The 19,489-nt window shown below is 34.7% G+C and overlaps 1 protein-coding gene across 7 annotated transcripts; it reads left to right on the top strand.

Moving 5' to 3' along the window:
• Positions 1-4,785: 4,785 nt before the first annotated feature.
• Positions 4,786-13,638, top strand: LOC149570318 (uncharacterized). Of its 7 annotated transcripts, none has more exons than XR_016362917.1 (10): positions 4,786-5,246; positions 9,382-9,597; positions 9,711-9,955; positions 10,082-10,176; positions 10,302-10,462; positions 10,845-11,512; positions 11,647-12,954; positions 13,053-13,184; positions 13,267-13,327; positions 13,419-13,638. XR_016362917.1 is itself a non-coding variant. In XM_089822952.1 (10 exons), the coding sequence occupies exons 1-10, from the start codon at positions 5,093-5,095 to the stop codon at positions 13,496-13,498; spliced, it is 2,955 nt and encodes a 984-aa protein (XP_089679078.1). In that variant the 5' UTR covers positions 4,786-5,092; the 3' UTR covers positions 13,499-13,638. The 7 variants fall into 7 exon arrangements, 6 of the variants coding, with proteins under 6 accessions (XP_089679078.1, XP_089679073.1, XP_089679077.1 ...); XM_089822952.1 differs by having other exon boundaries at positions 10,082-10,160; positions 10,358-10,420; positions 13,067-13,147; XM_089822947.1 differs by having other exon boundaries at positions 13,067-13,147.
• Positions 13,639-19,489: the final 5,851 nt, after the last annotated feature.

Genomic DNA, 19,489 nt, shown 5'->3' with positions numbered 1-19,489 from the left:
CATTCTTCTTATTTGTCTCTTCATCTTCTCTTGAAGAGCTAATGTATAAATATAAGGGGAAAGCCCTATGTATGTAAGCTGCAAGCTGCAATGACTGAATAATACATTTGCTCTGCTCTCGGTGTGGACCACGATAAATCATGTCACTCTTTCTCTATTTTGTGTATTCTCAATTTATCTCCTAAATTAACAATTGGTATCAGAGCATGTAAGATCATAGAGAGCAGAGCAGTCTATCAGAGCAAGGTATTGCTGTTTAGAATTCGGGTTGAAATTTTTGGATCATGGAGGGGTTCAAGCTACAATTTCATAGGGGAGAGTGAGAAGCTAGGGCTTCCTCCCAAAAAGGGGGTTTTGGCTGAGGAGAGTTGGAGTTTTGAATTTCGGGAAGGAAGGGGATGTTGGAGAAGCTGACTGAAGAGGAGGAGGATGATCCCTTCAAGGATTGTGATCTTTCGAATGAGTATAAGAGGGCTAAATGGGGTTTCCTAGGGCTCTTTCCATGGCCTAGCCTTTTTGTAATTGTGGGCACCTTTGTTTGCAGCCTAACGATTGATTATCTGCAGAGGAGGATCGTGTGGGATCTGCATCTGTGGAAATGGTGCCTCCTCATGCTTGTTCTATTTTGTGGGAGGCTCATTTCTGGCTACGTCATTTGTATTGTTGTCTTCTTCATGGAGAGGAACTTTTTGCTGAGGAAGAGAGTCCTTTATTTCGTGTATGGGTTGAGGAAAGTGGTGCATAATTGTCTGTGGTTGGGGCTTGTTCTTCTAGCCTGGCATTATCTCTTCGACAAAGGTAAAGAGGGCATACCATGGTTGTGCAAAGGCAGTAAAGAAGGTTGTTGATATGAAGATGTAATGCTTGTTGTTATAGCTTTTGAAAGAGTTGGTGTTTATTCCAATGTGTTGTCTCCATAAATAATTTACTTGATTTCTTGTGTGATGGAGACGGGTTTGCATAGTTTGTAAAATGTTTCTACTTAATTGTGATTACTGTATTATAATTTCAGTCTGCTAGAACCACAGAGAAGACAAGGTAAAATAATAAATGTTATTTCAACCAGTAAATCTTTTTAGCCTGTATAAAGAGATAGGGGAAAGGCTTAATGAGGTAGCGCTAGATGCTTCATATATATGTGGATTATATTTGCGGTCCAGTGGGTTGTAGTCACAGTGTGCTCCTCAAAGTTTGTTGGCAAATGCTGGTTTTGGTTCTATTTCTCTAGATTATGGAGAAAATGCAGCTTCAGGTATCACTGCTGAGTGTGATGATTGGCATCATTTTTCAGATTTTAGTTTTCTTTTGGGATATCATGAAGAGTTTGGTGTCACACTACAATGGGAGTTTTTTATTTGCTAGTAATAATATTCTGTCATGAGATGGTTCCCTCCATGAGATTGGAGATGTTTTCTATTGTGCCATGGTGATCTATTTAGAGTGTTGGTATGATAGACATTCTCTTGACAGGTTTTGCTCTTTAGAGCATGAGGTTCTAATATGTGGAGATCAAGTTGTCATGTTTTATTCCCTAGTTATGCAAACGTGCAGCGGGAGTTTTGACAATTGATCTTGGTTAGTGATCTTGGTATCGGGTACTTTGGCGGATTGACCATGGAGGTGCTCTTGAAAACTAAGAGGCTTGGGTGAGGCTACAGTTCTCTTGGTTTAGAGAACATTTGTTGAGACAGTTTCTCTTCGGAGGTTTCAGCATGAAGTCCAAATAGCCTACACCTGTGGATGGGCGTGAGTTCATTATAGACTTAGTGGAGATTATTCTCGGAGAAGAGTCATTGAGACTTGGTGTATCTTGGAGGAACATTCTCACTCTCCACACTTGGTCTATTCGGTAGATTTATCTCCTTATGCATTTAGGAGATGGTTGATATTGTTCCTAATTTTGGAATGTTGGAGTTTGATCTTCTTGTTTATAGGAGCTTTCATTCATGGTGTTTGGGTGTTGTAAATGTTCTCATATGGGGAGGTAAAGGAGATCATACTTGACACAGCTGGGCACTTGATGGTGTTGGTAGAAAGATGAGTTATGATTTGTGTTAGTGTTCCTTCCAAGAGTTTTTTGAGGTCATCTATTGTTTTTGTACTTCATTGTTTTTTTAACAACAATACGTGGTCTTTCATGAGGACTTGGAAGATGTCATTTTTGTAGCAGGTTGGTTGCGGTTCGTAGATCATCTCAAGTTAATGCAATGCCTTTTATGTGTTGATTGGTAGATTGAGTCAGCTTATAGTTGACATTGCTCATGCAATTTAAATATCCTTATAATGGTCTTCTAGTTTTTTCCACATCAATAACCTTTTGGTGTGTTTTGTTGGAAGATGGTATAATTGGTGATTTATTGTATGGGCTGGTTATGTGGTTATAAATCTACTGATGTTGTATGGATAGTTGGATGTGATTAGCGATTAGTTGTGGTTGCTATTCCGGCTACAAAGATTGTCTTTTGGCAATTGCTTACCATGGGATTGGTAAGGGAAAGCATAGTTTAAGTGGGAGGATATTCAGATACGAGGTTGTAGCATGAGTTGAACTTCAAGTGGGAGATTTTTGGATGTGAAGTCCAACTGTCATGTCTGTTCATTTCACATTCTTCTTATTTGTCTCTTCATCTTCTCTTGAAAAGCTAATGTATAAATATAAGGGGAAAGCCCTGTGTATGTAAGCTGCAAGCTGCAATGACTGAATAATATATTTGCTCTGCTCTCGGTGTGGACCACGATAAATCATGTCTCTCTTTCTCTATTTTGTGTATTCTCAATTTATCTCCTAAATTAACAACAAATACCTAAATTTTTAATCAAGTAGGGAACAACCATTTTTCTGAATCCCGCTGCTCAAAAATTATGCTAGGGTGATGGAAACAAACAGGAGAATTAAGACTAGCTGGAATTCAAAATGACTCACCAAATAGAAGAAATAATGTCACACATTCGAGCCATAGAAGGGATATTATTTAGTCTTGAGTGAGCTATAGATCTCAAAGAACCCATCATTCTGAAGAGCGTTAATAATCAGTTCACTAACTTACACTATCTAATGCATAATTCCTATTCACAAATTTTACTAGTCAAATAAATTAAACAACTCCATTGTTTTTGTTGTGAGATCAAACTTTTTTTGTGCTATTTTTGCTGCAACTCCTCATTGAGAGGTGCAAGTGCGATGTGCTAGGATTTCAAAAGTCTTGAGTCTTGGATTCGTATCGATGATACACATTTACAATCTTGTCAAAAAGAATTTAAAGAGTATAGATTTCAGTCTACAATGTTAATATCTCTAATAATGAGAGATATGTTTGGCTACATGTTGGTTCCAATTTCTCGACATAATGTATTTTCATGACTGTATAAATTATATGATTTTTTTTGGAAAAAAATTATACACTTATTATTAATTATTAGGCTAATTCAAAATATATTCAATGTTAATTGTATTTGGGTGATGTTTGTAACTCTGAAATATAATATAATATTTGTTTGTTTATTTTTTTCTATCCATAAGATCTTTAACAAGTTGCGTTCCAATTTAATAATCTAATTTAGTTGTATTTTATGAATCTTAAATGAGAAGTTATTTAAGAATATTTTCATTTAAATAATTATTTGCAAGAACACTTGAAAATAATAAAACATTGTATGATTAAGTTATTATATTTTATAAATAATTTTTTGTTGTTATGATATTGTTCTTACCAATAATACTTTCTTTGATTTTTATTATGAATTTTTAAGGGTTCTTATTGAGGGCATTATATCTATTTTGAAAAATGAATATATTGTATTTTATTTGAATTTTATTATTGATTCTTTGAGATCCTTAGGGAGCGCATTGTATCTATCAATTTGTTTTTAAAACTAATCTAGATATTGAACTTTTTAAGTATTCTCCACCAAAATGGTATAAAATTAAGATTTCTAATTTTAATGTCAAATGTAACATCAATTTTAAAGTGATAAATAATTTTATTTATACTCTTTTATGCAATCCTAGAGAGAAAAGGTGTCTCATTAATAATGGTGCACAAACCTTTGACTTCAATACATTGTAGCTGACTCAAGATCATTCAATTGTCATTGCAAAAAATGGGAAGTTGGATGCATACATATCAATTATCTAGAATAATGCTAGAAGCCTTCATTTTGTCAATCCATGATAAGAAGGAAAATTCTAATGTGTGAATCCCAAAGAAACCATGTTTCATGCTTTTGTTCATGCTATTTAGATTTGATAAGGAGAATTTAGTTTAGGATCTACAAACCACCATTTTCCAACTTCTTCAAATTTGTAGAAGTCTAAATTTCTTTTTCCATAGGTAATGTGTGATACATAGGAGTACAAGGAGTAGGAGGATATAATACTGTGAAATAACATATATTGGATGAATGTAACTATGTGTATTGATTTACTCAAATCTATTTGTAAAATTTTATGACTTTGTTCAAATCTATATAAATTAGCTACTAATATCATTGATTATGTAAATTGTAACATGTGATCGATATAATGGATCAACAATCGACCTATGAGGAACAAGTGCTAGTTTATTAAGTTAGAAAAAATGTATCTTAACTTTACAAAAAATTGATTTAAAAATCATTATTAATAGACAGAAAATCAGTTGATATAAAAATCATTTTTAATAGAAGGAAAATCAAATTATTAACAACCAATTAAATAATAGTGTCTTAAAAAATAAAATACAGAATAAAGTTTTCCCAACGGCCATAAGACAAGTCTAGTCTTTTGAGACTTTTGGAAAGAGGATCCGTCCTCGAACGATGAACGGCTTTTATTCAACACCACCGCAAAAGGTTCCAATTAAATAATTTTGTTTTTAATCTCCCAGATCAATCGAGTTTCAATTCATCCCCTTTTAAAACCCGAGTCTTCCCATTCCCGCCTGCTGGGATTTGAACGTTATCAGAGCTCAAAGTAGCCATCGATCTCCTCCCGTGGAGCCCTCTGTGTAGACCCCTTTTTCACTCCACCCACATAGTTGAATGCTTTTTGGCGTTTCGTCACGACGGGGTTTCGAATCGCAGGGAGGGAGCTCTGTAATGTAGTTTGAAATAGATGGATCTTACAGGCAATGTGGATGACCTCATCGATGTGTCTGCAGAGGACGACAGCCTCTTAACATCCCCTGCAACGAATTACAATGAAAATTTTGATTTCAGCCAGTCGCCGGCAACATCAGTTCGAGCCCCCGCACCTAGCGTTTCACCGAGTGAGTATATTTAGTTCATTTTTCAACATAACCCTCTGCTCAGTAATTTATTTCATTGTTCCTGTAATTTCCTAGGTTTTAAAGATTTCCCTCGTCTTCATTATTTTTTTAAAAACAATTTTGGGTTTCTTCAAGACCCCTTTTTGGGAGCGGGGTGTGCGTAGAGATTCTGATAAATCGAAATGCACCCAATTCATTATGCTATGCTGGATTTGCGTACTTTTCTGTTTTAGGTTAATCCGCAGGGATCAAGGCTTGTGTACCACTTTGTTAAAGATAAATGTCGGTTTTTATGCATATACAGATAGACAACACCCAAAATGCAAAAATCCACATTTTTGGCTTTACTAGAGGAATACAATTTTCAAAGGTCTAAATACAGAGTTCCCGTTAAAGATTTTTGCAATTTCAAGAGTTACATTTAAAAAAATGTGACTGATATTGTTTACTTTCGAATATTCGTGCAATTAGTGCTAAATTTTACTGAACAATAATTAAGCTCCCTTCACATTTTTATAGAGGTGGCGTCAATAGAGTATATAAACTCTGTTCTGTAAGGATTTTTTTTTTCCGTATTGGCATGTACATATAACTTGAAACTATCCCATGCGATTTGTGAAGAAGGCAAAGTTTGTGTGGATCTGTGTAGAGGGAAACCTATCACATTTTTTTCTGGACGAGTTTTTAGCTCTCTAATGTGGATCTATGTGTAGATTTTCAGTTTCTTCCCTCAATGGTGAGTTTCCGAAGAACTCCAAGTCAGGATTCGACGCTCTATTTTTGATAAAGATATTAATAAGTACATTATGTAGCCATGTTCGGAGCCTCTGACATTCATAACTTTCTGATCTGAACAGGTGCCATTTTCGAAGGCTGAAATCTAGGGTTTATTTAAATTTTCCTGCAATTATGGAGTTCTGTTTCTTCATTAATGACTTAATTAGCCAGTGTTTGGGAGTAATATTTATATAGAGGCTAGGAATGCTCTATCATTGGAGAAATTTGCATTCTTCCTTTGCTGGATCCGTGTACAGTCATCTGTGATTGTTTCTACCACGTCAGATCCTTAGTTACACATCAGTGTTTGGGTGCCTTTTCTGGTTTAGCAATAGTTATATCACTCACAGAGTGGTCAAATTTCAGATGACTCGCATAACATGTAGGGCTATATAGATTCATTATAAAAATTTGTAGACGTATGGTTTCATATAAATGAAATAACCCTTGCAATCTCAGGGTTTTTATTGTTTTCTTTCCTCTTCAAGGGTGATAGTTTTTACCACTTTTTCCTGGATTTTATTGCTAGGAATAAAATGTTGGAGTGCTGTGTTTTTTGAGCGATTTTCATTCTTGCTTGATGGATTTAGGCTCAACTTTCTTGAGATTTCCTTAATATGGTTAAATTTTCCTCTAATAAGAATGAGCTGTGGCACACATGGATGCACAGAGCAGCCAAAAGTCAAATGAACTGCATAAGTTGTAGAAAAGGTCGTAGATTTGTACTATATAGCTGCTGCTGGGTAATTACACTAAAATCCCTCTTCAATGAGAAATTTTATAAGGGTTAGATCTTGTAACACAAGCAACCTACAATTTATTGTCCATTTTTGCACTCACCAAATTGTCAAAAAATCCACACTTTGTCCATACACATGCATTTTTTTGTACGACTCTTTTCCTCGAATTAGCCACCAAGCTTTCTTTGTTTTTATATATCAAGGTTATTTGGAGTGTCAAATTCTCTCGCATCTGAGATTCAACTTCTTTTGTGAAATGTTCTTTTTTGGATACTATTCCCCTTTTGGGTTATCAGGGGCAATTTATGGCCCTGTGGGCTTCACTACAAATGAGACATCTAAAGAGTTTTTACTCTTTATAAAATTACTGCCCTTCTTACCTACCTCCAAAGTCATTCCTTGATTTGGTTTCGGATTTCTTTCTAACTTTTTTTTTTTGGCAGCAATTGAGGAAGTTTGTCTTCCTCTGGATTCTCTTACTCGTCAATCTGCTTTTCCAGTTCAGTTTCTCCTTTGCTAAGGCACCTTAATAAGTGGCATTGAGTGTATCAAAATTTCATCATGACAAGCTATTCTTGAAGTCGAAACATTAATCCATTCACATATCCGTATGTTGCCTACCCTTCACTAATTTGTATATTCATCTGAATTTGAAACATTATAAAATTCTTTAAATAATTTTTTTCAGTAATTGGAAGGCATGATTCATCATGCTCTTAGACGTAACAGCATCTTAAGCCATAAAATAATTTTTTTCCCTTGTTATATCCTCAAGTTCTACACATTCTCCCTCCATAGAGCTGCAGCAGAATAGCAGTGTTCATTCTTTTAGGATAATTCTCATCAATTTTTTACATTTCAAAATTCTTCTCCAGCTTCTTGACCTAGTATAGGAATAAATTGAGAGTAAGTTTACTTTTAAAATCTGATATATTGACTTTTATCTTGGAGCCCTGTCTAGTTTTGTTGTCATTAGGCTCTGCTGCCCTAACAGCATTTTCTGTGTTCTCTCATTCCTTATTGGACTCATCTAGATGTAATCTGGGCCTTAATGGCTTTTAATGTGTTTTATTTATTTTTTGAGGGCTTGCATTTCTCTTTGCAATTTTCCCCTAGTTCATGCAAGCTCCATTCTTGACCATCTTAAAACTGCTCTGATACCAAAAACTGCAGCAGAATAACCCCTGTTACTGTAAGCTAAATAATCTGTTCCTACTGAGAATGGACCAAAACAGAACAATAAATAAGCGCGGCACAGCTTCGGACTCAGTATTTGGACTATTTTTTGTCCAATATATTAACTTACAATAGATATATTTCCAGAGCAACAGTCGACAAGTAATTTCCACAAATAGACCACAAGTAATTTCCATGAATGGATGCCAAGCCTGACCAAAAACTATGAACTTAAACCAAAACTGAGAAACTCAGATAAGAACAGTTAAAAAATAGGCCGCAACATTCACTCCTCATGGTTGAATGAGCATTCAAACAATAATTTAAATCAATACTTGCCTAAATGAGCCTTAAAACAGAAAAGGAAATTTAAAGTCTTGACAATGGAATTTGGGATAATCAAATCTGAGCTCAGCTGATCAGACTGCAGAGAGAATAGATTTATTTATTTGCTGAAATAAATCAACTATCAAGATATTGGATTTATGGCTGATATTTTAGCCCATTCAAAATTTAATTTTGAGAGGGATGAAAAAGGAATGCGCTCCTCCGTTTACTTGTATTAGTTTGCAATGTAAAGTCTTCTGCAAGCTTTGAGAAAGGCAAGTTGGGAAGGTTTTGCCAGTTGCAGTTTGAAATTTGAGGAATGTCATCAAAACTCCATGGGATTGGGACTCATCTTCTTTTGTGTAAAAGCTTATGAATTTACTAATGTTTGCTTCAAGGGTCAGCTACAATAAGATAGGAAACTAGAAAGTGAACTATGTTTTCAATCCATCACTCTGTTTAATGGTTTTTATCACTCATTTGAAGTTTAATGATTTTTATTACTATTTTGAAGTTTAATGGTTTTTATTACTCTTTTGAAGTTTAATGATTTTCCAGTTTTTATGGTTCATAACTTCATACTGTTATGCGTCAGGTTTAGCAAGGCTCTCTTAAAGAACCCAAGGGCTCTGTTTTAAGTTTCAACCATTTATTAATGAAGAACTGCTTTTGACAGTTATTACTTTAGGCCTCAGGCATCTCAAAGTTGTTGTGAACAACCTAAAGGCCTTGTTTTAATTGTTTATAAGTGAGGAATATTAGCATGCAGAGCCTACAAGCCATTATGTTTGCATTCAATTGATTTGACAAAAAACACATGTTTTGTTCAACAACTTAAATGTGCATATGAGTGAAATGCAGCATGATTGTTGCTAAACCAGTGCTGGATATCATGTATCTGCATTGAGTTTTTGATTGTATCTTAAATCATATTTTCCTAAGCCAAGAAATTACTGACTTGTTTGTATATCTTGAAAAGGCATGTAGGGTTGCCACATATGCTTTTAATTATACATGTAGACAAATATAATAGGAATGTGAAACTCTACTATTTGCTTCAGCAATATTGTTGGTCAAGCATATAATGTTGAATGTTGAAAACATTGAAATGCCAGAGTCAAGGAAGGAATGTGTTGAAGTCAAGGAGCAATTGGCAATGCGCAAGGATGTTAATTGTCAGGAAGACGAACAGAATATATTGGAAAATCCAACCACAGATGGGGGATATCCACCTCTCTGTGAGGAAGATTTACAACCAAGGAAAAAAAGGGCTGCCCAATTCAACTTGAGGAAAAGTCTAGCCTGGGATCAAGCCTTCTTTACCAGTGAAGGTACAATGTTATATATTACTTTAGTTTGTTTTGTCTTTCTTTTTTGCTATCATTACATTTGTTTTTTACTCAATATTGCTCTGTATGGGTTAGTGAAGTTTGTTTTGCTGCAGGAGTTCTTAATCCTGTTGAATTATCACTTCTAACCAAGAGTGTCAATAAGTCAAATGAGACTTTATTGTTTAGCATTGAAGAAGAGGATTCTGTAAGATCTTCAATGGATTCGAACTCCACCCTTAGTGGAGATATTCTGGCTTTGGAGACACTTGAAGAAAATCTATTCACAGAGTCACATACATCAAATGCATCATCTTTAGGGATGGTACCTGCTCAATCAAAGCTTCAACTGCTTCCCAATGTGAGATTTCTTGAACAATAATTTTCATTTATTTGAATTTTAATGTAGGCATTATTTTGTAACTGGTGCTTCAGTTTTCTCTCTCTATACAATGAGTTGATTCTAGCTGGTTTTGGTGTGTTTCAGACAAAGATATTGGCTACTCAACAAAAGAATGTTGCCACAAATGTACCTCAAAGTCCCGAGAGAAAGTCATCTCATGGAGGTCAAGACTCCTCTATATATCCCTTTCTAATGTGTAAGAAATTGTGCTATTAGTTTACAAATGCATATTGCGAAATTAATTTGAAAGAAATGGCTGAGTTTTGTCACTTTAAATTATGTGTGTTCCCTTGACTTAACACACATTTAAAAGATCTGGTAGTAAGGGTACTGAGGATGTCCAGAAACCATGTCAAATAGATGATGCGTCTGGAAAGAATTGTGCTTCTGCTCCAACAACAGTCACAAAGAAAGTTCCTACAGGTCATAAACGCATGAAATATTCACATGGAAATACTGTGCCAGGTTTGCTATTCAGTTTGGTATCTTATTAGATTAAATTGTTCCTTACAAACCATGGCAACATTTGCATTGAATGTGAATGTATAGGAGCATTATAAACGAATACAGTATTGCTATGAATTAATAAGACATGACACTTTTTCTCTGTGTTTATGATGTGGTATGTTGGCTTGGGATTTTTGTACAATCAACTTAATATTAAATTTGTCGTTTTTAAAATCAAAAGCTATTTTGGGAACTAGCGTACACATATTTGATAATTTACTAAGAGAAAATCTCCTTCCTTGCTTATGGTATTTCTTTGTTTTGTGAGACTAAATTGACACCATGATTAAATAATGCATGGTAAATAATTTTTTTAATATCAGAGCCATTGTTCATGCAGTTAATGGGACCAAGGCTACCATGCACAGAAACACACCATCAAAGGCAAAAGAAAATCTTGGTACTAGTGGCAGATCTGTTACATCCCTAAATTCTTCTTCTTCTGAGCCCCGGGATTCTACTAAACATTTAGCATCTTCTCATAAGGTTGAGATACCTGTACCTTCAGCAACAAGAGATTTAAGCAACAACAAGATTCTGCCTAAGACTTCTTCTGAACTTGTTTCTTCTACCATTTCTTCTGGCTTGACGAGTAGTAATTCAGAGCCTTTGGTTGCTGGTCGTAATGTTTGCGAACACTTCAGACCCAAAACTGGTTCTGGTGTATCTGCAGATTCAGCAATTTCACATGGTGGCAAGCAAAACCAGGGATTTGAAAAGCGGATTACAGTGGGTGTACCTCCTTTAAAATCTGTTTCTACATCTACTCGCAATAATATACTTCTTGCGGCCAAGGATTCTACAAATTACAAGCAAAACCATGGATTTGAAAAGGGGAAATTAGCAGACTTACCTACAAAATCTGTTTCTACAAGTGCTGCTCACACTAGTATAATTTTTTCAGCGAAGGATCCTCCAAAAAAATCTGGTTGTCCTCGGCCAGTAAATTTGCAATCAAAGCCCACAGGATTAAGAATGCCTACCCCAAAGCATGGATTTTTTGATACGGTTAGCTTTTATTATCTCCTCAAGTTCTGGTTCACTGGCACTATTTTGTAATAGCATTAGGACACTTTAAAGGTTCTTAATTTTTTTTCTAATCTAGTATTTTCTAGAGATTGACTGTATTTTGGCTGTTACAGGAAAAAGTCATCCGTGCTCCACATCCTGCTGTACAAAAGCGATCTAATAGTAGTCATTGTCTGCCACCTAAGCCAATCCATAAAGGGCCAAGTGGTATCCCTCAAGGTAGTAAGCTAAAACCCCCAGGGGTCCCTCTGCCTCATAACCCTGGCTCTAGGGGCACTGCACCCTCTGTCATTTCCATGGCAACACAGATGCAGCCTGAATCTGCATTGACAAGCTCTATTACATCCATTCCAGCACCTCTTCCTCGGTCACAGCTCGAGGCAGATGTTGAGGGTTCATGTTTGGGCTTGCTAGGACAACAACAGTTTGGCCTTTCCCCTAGAGGTCAACAAGAATCCCATGACCAAAGAAGCAACCAAATACAACTTTCTTCGGGTGCATGTAATGCAGCTGCACAATCAAGTCTCTCTCAGGTTGACTGTCATAATCAGAAAAGTAGCTGTAGTAATGTGTCTGGAGAAGAGCATTCTAAGTTGTCTTTTGTGCATGAAAAGCAGAACTTCCAAAATATATCTCATACCTGCTCAGAACAAAAAAATGCAAATGCAAATGGTACAGTGATTTCATCACTAACAGATACATGTAAAGCTTCTGACATGAATAACAGCAATTGTCTTCAACCTCATGATCAGTGTGCAACTGCAGTTGTTGCTGATACGACTACAATTTCTGTCTTAGAGCCTTTACAGTCTAAAAATTTGTTGTTCTCAAGTCATGAAGACATTGATCAGTGTGGAACTGCGGTTGTTGCTGATACAACTACAATTTCTGTCCCAGAACCCTTACAGTCTAAACATTTGTTGCACTCAAGTCATGAAGACATGGATCAGTGTGGAACTACGGTTGTTGCTGATACAACTACAATTTCTGTCTCAGAGCCTTTACAGTCTAAACATTTGTTGCACTCAAGTCATGAAGACATGGCAAAGGTATCCGAGGAGCAAATGTCCAAAAGTGGAGCTAAAGAAATTAGTTCAAATAGAAGGCCTTTAGATGTCAATTCCAGCTTGCTGAATTCTCTTGATAATGGTAATGTAGAGAGAAATGTGAATGGACAGAAGAATTCAGTTGATAGCACCAAGACACTTACAATGTTAACTGTTCCGTCTCCCATTTTGGATGATATAGCAGAGAAAGAGAATATTTTAGGACAAGAAGGACAAGCTATGGATTCTCATCAAGGTATACACTCTAGAGAAAAGCTAGTGGATGATGTGAATGTTCAAGTACAGAATATTAAGAATCTTGAAGCTCCTCCTTTTTCAGAAGAATGGCTAAGAGCCATGGAAGAGGCTGGAGAGGTTAGAGGCCTTGTTCATCAGTAATGATTGTTGTTTGCAAACTATTTATGATTTCGTTGTATTAGCATACTTTAATCCACCTTTGTTAATGCTGACAGAAAGCTATTTCCAGGAATTACTACAAATGAAAAGTGGGCGAGTGCAGCATTCACCGCCAGATAAAATAATTCCTGAACCAGGTCCATGGTCTCCGGTATTTTCTCTTGTCTTGGGTAGCATAGTTACATAATGTATGTAAGCAAACGTTGTAGACATTTACGTCTTGTTTTGGTGGAATTTGTTATTAGTCTACTGATGTATCTCTATGTGTAGGTACGGCGCCATAGCCAGCAAATAGGTCCATTTGATTGTACTAAGTATACAAATGCACCAGGTGCCAGTGATGATTGTCAAGATCAATGAGATGCTTTGCTGTTTTTGCATTGTGCACATCTTAATCATGTTTCTCTTGTTCACATTTCCAGCATCTACAGAATACATCCTGGTTGAACTAAGAGAGAGCTTATCACCATCACACTCTGTAAGTTCATGCCATGTTACATGAATTTCCAAAGGCATGTTCCAGCACAATTGCTCATGTTTAGTGTTTTATTAAATCATTATCAAGAGCCAATGAATCGGTATGGCAAATCTGTATAAAAGCAAGGTCTGATAAATAATTAAATTTACAATTTTTCTTTCTGATGGGACCCGTGTAAGGGGCTTTGTGATTTTGACCAAGTTAAATAGGGGCTTTGTGATTTCGACCAAGTTAAATATTTCAGAAATATTTCTGGATTGTAGCCTTCCAAGTAAGTTGAAACTACATAGCAATTTTAGTATAAATGGCTACTTGTGTTAATGAAATATGCTTTCGGTAAGCATGTACTGATGCTTGTTGCAAAGTGGTTTGACTCAAATTTGGAAATTTGTCTTCTGAATGTCTTTGCTCTATACAAAAACTTCAGTAGCAATATGATACTTTTAATGGCTATTAAAAGAATGATGTTGTCATTTTATAGGGAAACAAAGGTTTGTATTATGAGTCCATCACTAAATAATTGTACAAGGTCTTATACAAGGTTCATCGGTTGGTATCAGGAAGTTTATGCCTAGTAGAACAAGTTCCTTTTTAAAGATAAGTCGTATCTAAAGGAATCTACCCAGGATTAGCTGTTTAAGTTCCAGTGTTAGATTTTGATTGTCAGCATCATGCGATATCACCAGTGACTAAGACTGTTGGGTAGGAGATTGTCATTTGAAGCTTTCGTGGTAAGGGTTTTGCACTATTCATTTTCTAATCAGGTTACTGTGTTCTGTTCAAGCCTATAAAAAATGCGCTTAAATACAATTTTATCATTGTAATTTGCAATTTGACATCTATTCTATTCTAATTGAAACAAAGTTGAAATACTGGGAGCTACAATGGTTCATCTCATTTGTATATAGCTGGTGATCATAGGTCCAAGGGTTACACTCTAGATTGTTTTGATGATGTCTTAGGCATTTTTTTTTTTAAATTAACAAAAAATTCAATTATTGTTACGAGTAAATAAACTAAAAAGCAATATACTATAACATAGTGACTCTTGCAAGGTAAATTCTTTTAAGAGATATTTGAAAACAAATTGGTTTAATTACTTGCAAGTACCAATGCACTTCTAGAGTCTAAACTTTTATAAGAATGTTACCCACTAGCTATTTAGGGTAATTTTGATTACCACCAGTGTTATTAAAATAATCATTAAAATTTTCATCTTAGATGCCTAATAAATAAAAATTAGACACATAATAAAGCTGAAATTATTTAAACCGTGGTCTAAATATAAATTAGAAAGTGAACAAATTCTTTAAGTAAATTGCTAGTTAGAAATGATATTTCTTTTATATTTCAAAAGTTTGTGATGATACACTAGCCCATCAACTAGAAAACCTCTTATTACCATTCATGGACGGTTAAGACAATAGGCTTATTGTGGGAGCTTTGCTCTCAAAAATTGTATATTTGACGAAAATGTTGCAAGACTCTATCTTCCCATTATGTGCAAAAAAAAACATTACTTTAGAAATTTTCTTAACTTGAAATATTATCTATTTATATTTTAATATTGTAATTGTAAAGTAAATCAATTAAATTAAGCATACTAAAATCAGAGCCTAATATTTCATAATTAATAAGGAATCTTAATTAAAAGGTATAAAGGTTGTAATGAGGAGCCCATAAAACTAGCAAATAATTAGAGCCTAATATTTCATAGTTAATAAGGAATCTTAATTAAAAGGTATAAAGGTTGTATTGAGGAGCCTATAAAATTGACAAATGTTTTTGGTAAATTTTATGCACTTATTATCTAATATAACAAATACTATATGGAATCTCAAATATTTGTTCCCAACTGACTTATGCGAGCAAACCACCTTTGGATTTGAAGAAATTGGTTAGAGAGTTGGTAGATAATGATAAAGACACCCTCTTCTACTTGATGGAAGTATGTTTCATTATTTCTAATAGTTCTAATGAAAAATAAAAAGTAGTTTGATTATTTGTTGCCTTTCTTGTTTTTCCCTTCAATTATTTATAATATAATTATTTTCTTCAAGCATCTGATTACCTTCACATTTAGAGTCTTATTAATTTATCATATCAAATTGTGAGGAAGAACATTGCTAGATGTAAAGACCAAGAAATGATTTGTATTCTTCAAAAATAGTATTCTTTAGAAATATAGCATATAGAATGACTTAGAAATATAGCATACAAAATGACTATCATCGTGAAAAGGAGCAAGAAGTTTTGAAGTTGTATAACATAAATTTGAGTTTCTTATGGTGTTAGGTTTAAATTTGTTTTGGATCTAATTTTATAAGGGTCCCATTAAATTGAACCTTTACTACTATTATATTATTATTTTTAAATATATATTTTTAAACAAGTAAAATTTTTATTTGATTATACATTGTATATATAATTATCTATTTATTAGTTTTAATGTTCTTATATTATTTATACTATTGATAAACATATTGTCCAATCACATTTTTTTTTTGATCGGTAAACGATCGAAGCTTTTGATTATATTAATTTAATAAAAATAAAAATACAATAGAGTATATCTCCATTCAAATAGGCATTGGTATGAAATAACATAGAAGAAAACCTCCAGTCTTTCCCAGGACCATAGTCTTTTATTTTTACATAATTAAAAGGGGCATACCCCAGTTGACATTTTCCACTATTTTATTGTCATTACAAGCAGAGAGACAAGAATTCTTGTCTGTATTTTATAATCTTTGATGATTCCTATATCGATCAATAATAATCTTGTGTCCAAGATGATCGATTCGACTAGAACTTTGTACTCTTAGAAGGTACCTCTTCTTAGCTACTCTGCCTGATATGCTTGTACCTTACTTTCATGTCACTCAGTTATGCAACTTAAAGCCGACGTTAGTGTTGTTAGTTAAAAATATTTGATAACATGAATACGTGGCAGGATATTACTAAAATACTTTGGTTATCCATGAGGGACAAGATTACTGGAGTCAAACCCAATTAGACGTTAATCTCTCTAATTGACATAATATACTTTTCTAATATAAGTTTGATCCTAACATTCTTTAATAAAAAGAAAACATTTTTAATTATTCTGAGTCCTACTTAAAACGGGTATTAGCAGATTAATCTGGAAATTGTTGGACTTTTATAAATTAATTCTTTCCTATATGGGGTAGTTCCTACCCTTGTTTAAATAACACCATATTGAGAATCTGTTCTTTTTAGAATTACATCAGTGGATAGCTTTGATTGACAACCTAATTACCCTTCTAGGATGCTTTAAGACATTCAAATCCACTTAGGATTACTATCATGATATCCTCTCACATTCACATAACATTGCTTCTATCACAACTAAACACATAACCACGTATTATTAAGCAAATAAGAATATAGCTTAAGCAAATTCAGTCCAGAGGAAGCAAAGAGGCAAAATTAATCTCACCATTCATGTAGAAATACCATTATATATATTGTTATTAACATGAATTTATAGAGATAGATAAGCTACCAAACAATATAGACAAGCTTGCAGTCTTCTTCTGAAAAGGGAGCCAGTATACGGAGTATCACACTCCAACCTATATAAGATCTAATATTATCCTCGGTACATTACAAAGACTATAAACAAGTCTTACTATCTATACTACTATACCGAGATAAAAAGCTTAAGATACATTATTGATTGCCCATAGCATCCCAGCTTGACAATCTCTAAGGAAATACACATTCAAGGTTGAAAGGAAGTGACGAAAAGGACCAAACCAAGACTAAAACAAAGCACAAGGGGCCGAGGGTAAAATAGGGGATCCCTCAATTCGACTACCAAAATACAAAAACTTGTTGTCCACACTTAGTTCATATGTGTCAAACTACTTTTTCCAGAAAACCATAATAATTTCTGCAATGTCCTTGGGATTTTTAGAGTAGAACTGAGGCAAAAATTTGAAGGCGCTCTTTTCCCTGCTAGATTTTTCTATGTTCGAGATGCAGAATTCCAATTCTTCCAGATTCTCCAACTCCACACCTGGGTGGATATAAGGTTTAAAAATGTCTAGGTAGTTTTTGAGCCAAGCCTTGCCGCCATCCTCTATGATCCCTCTCCATCTAAGGAGAAATTGAATGCTAACATCCATTTTCAGCCAAACTTGATCAAAGGCAACATACTCTTGAATAACTAGGGTTGGGCGTCTAGGCACAATGGCCAGATCAAAACTCTCAGGTGGATGTGCCATGTACATGTCTGGAAGAGGAGCCTTAAGTTTCTCATCTAAGCTCATAATGGCTTTTTTCAATCCCAAACACCAAATTGGATCAAAACTATTACGATAAAGTTTGATCATTTCCCATTTTTCTATTTTGGCTCTAGCCAAACAGCCTACGAATGCCCCTATAATGTCACTATTTATTCTCCATGTGAAATCATAGTTAAAAATACCTTCTCGTAGGGCACGACTCACCGCAATCCTTGTCATGTTATTCACTAGTTTTAACAGTCAGCTCCATCTCTCAGGTTTCATATTGCCATGGAACGCCATGGTCCGCCCTTCCGATACATGGAATACACCGATATTGGTGCCCAATTGAAGAGAAAACTAGCTCAGGCTGAAAGGGATGGAAAACTATAGGTATAAAAAGCCAAAAACTACAAACAAAGGATCTAGAAGCACCTGGGTTATGCCGACATCAACTTATGCCACCTTCGTGACGCCAATATGAAATAAAACATGATGGGGCTAAGTGGCATGACATGATGGAAAGGTAAGGGAAAAGGATGGCTATAGATGATAATAAGGAATAAAAGGAACATGTTAAGAGATATTTAGTTCTAATGATGTATAATCGGCTGGAATTATATAGGCATTCTCATAATAATTAACAAGACTTCACTCCTTAATGTAAAAGACGTCTAAATTAGCAATACTTTATATATTCTAATTTTAAAGTTTTATTACCTATTAGATAGAACAATAAATACTCTATGTCTTCCCCTATATATGCTGTATAAATGAGACTATATTATTATACATGGAAATAAGCTCATAGATGAGAGGTATGAAAGTTGTTTATATTAGGATATATGGTTTAACTTAAGATGAGGATGCTATTTAAATTGTGACCTAAAATCTCGAGTTGCTCTACACAGCTGATATAGATCAATTATTTGGATATAGCTATAGCTACTGTTTGTTGACGATTAGAATACTTATATTAAATATGAATAAATAGAATAAGAACCAAGGGTTCCAATTAAGACTAGCAATCATTGAAGACTAAAATATTTTCTCCATCAACACCCTTATTTGCCAGCTGATCTGCCTGTTTTTTACCTTCTCAAAAAATATGACAGATCTGAGTTTCTGCAAAAAGGTCCAGAATATTAAGAACTTCTAATTTTGAGTTTAATACCCAATTAGGCGTCGATCTTTTCCTTATTGCATTTAATACAATTTGTAAATCTCCTTCAATGATAATATTGGATAAGCCTAAATTTAGGCAAATTTGGAAACCTTCTTGCAGGGCTTCTAGTTCAGCCATATTGTTAGTCGTTGGATCTATGGATTTAGCCCTTTTGGAAATCCACTTGCCTGTCTCATTATTAATGATACATCTGATTCCTACAGAACTAGGATTGCCTCTTGAAGCTCCGTCAAAGTTTAACTTGGTCCACGCAATAGGTCGAGGGGTCCATCTACAATTCTCCTTCGCCTCTTTATTCTTCTTTTTATAAATAAGAAGAGGATTAATAAGGTTTATCCATCTCTTTTTTACTGATCCATCCCAGCTAGAGAATGAACCTTCTTCTTTCTGAGTATTTCTAAGGTGGGAATTTAAAGTCTCAATTATACATGCCTCAATTTTTTTGATAATTTCATCTGGCTGCATATCCTAGTCACGAAATATTCTTCTATTCCTTTCTTTCCATACCTCTCACATGAGGATAGATGGGCATATATTCCATATCCTACTATAGATACCTTTACTACTATCTAATGGCCG

Source organism: Cupressus sempervirens, chromosome 3 (assembly GCF_028749045.1).
Source record: "Cupressus sempervirens isolate cs-2001-9-10 chromosome 3, ASM2874904v1, whole genome shotgun sequence".
In the NCBI taxonomy this organism is placed as follows: Eukaryota; Viridiplantae; Streptophyta; class Pinopsida; order Cupressales; family Cupressaceae; genus Cupressus; species Cupressus sempervirens.
Note: the sequence above shows the minus strand (reverse complement) of the source record. Positions and strands in the feature narration are given on the sequence as shown.

What these genes read in the sequence shown, in the direction of transcription:
- LOC149570318 (XM_089822947.1), top strand. Translation starts at nt 5,093, where the DNA reads ATGGATCTTACAGGCAATGTGGATGACCTCATCGATGTGTCTGCAGAG. An exon ending in AACCAGGTCCATGGTCTCCG is followed by an intron (nt 13,148 to 13,266) that starts GTATTTTCTCTT and finishes CTCTATGTGTAG; the next exon opens with GTACGGCGCCATAGCCAGCA. An exon ending in TAAGTATACAAATGCACCAG is followed by an intron (nt 13,328 to 13,418) that starts GTGCCAGTGATG and finishes TCACATTTCCAG; the next exon opens with CATCTACAGAATACATCCTG.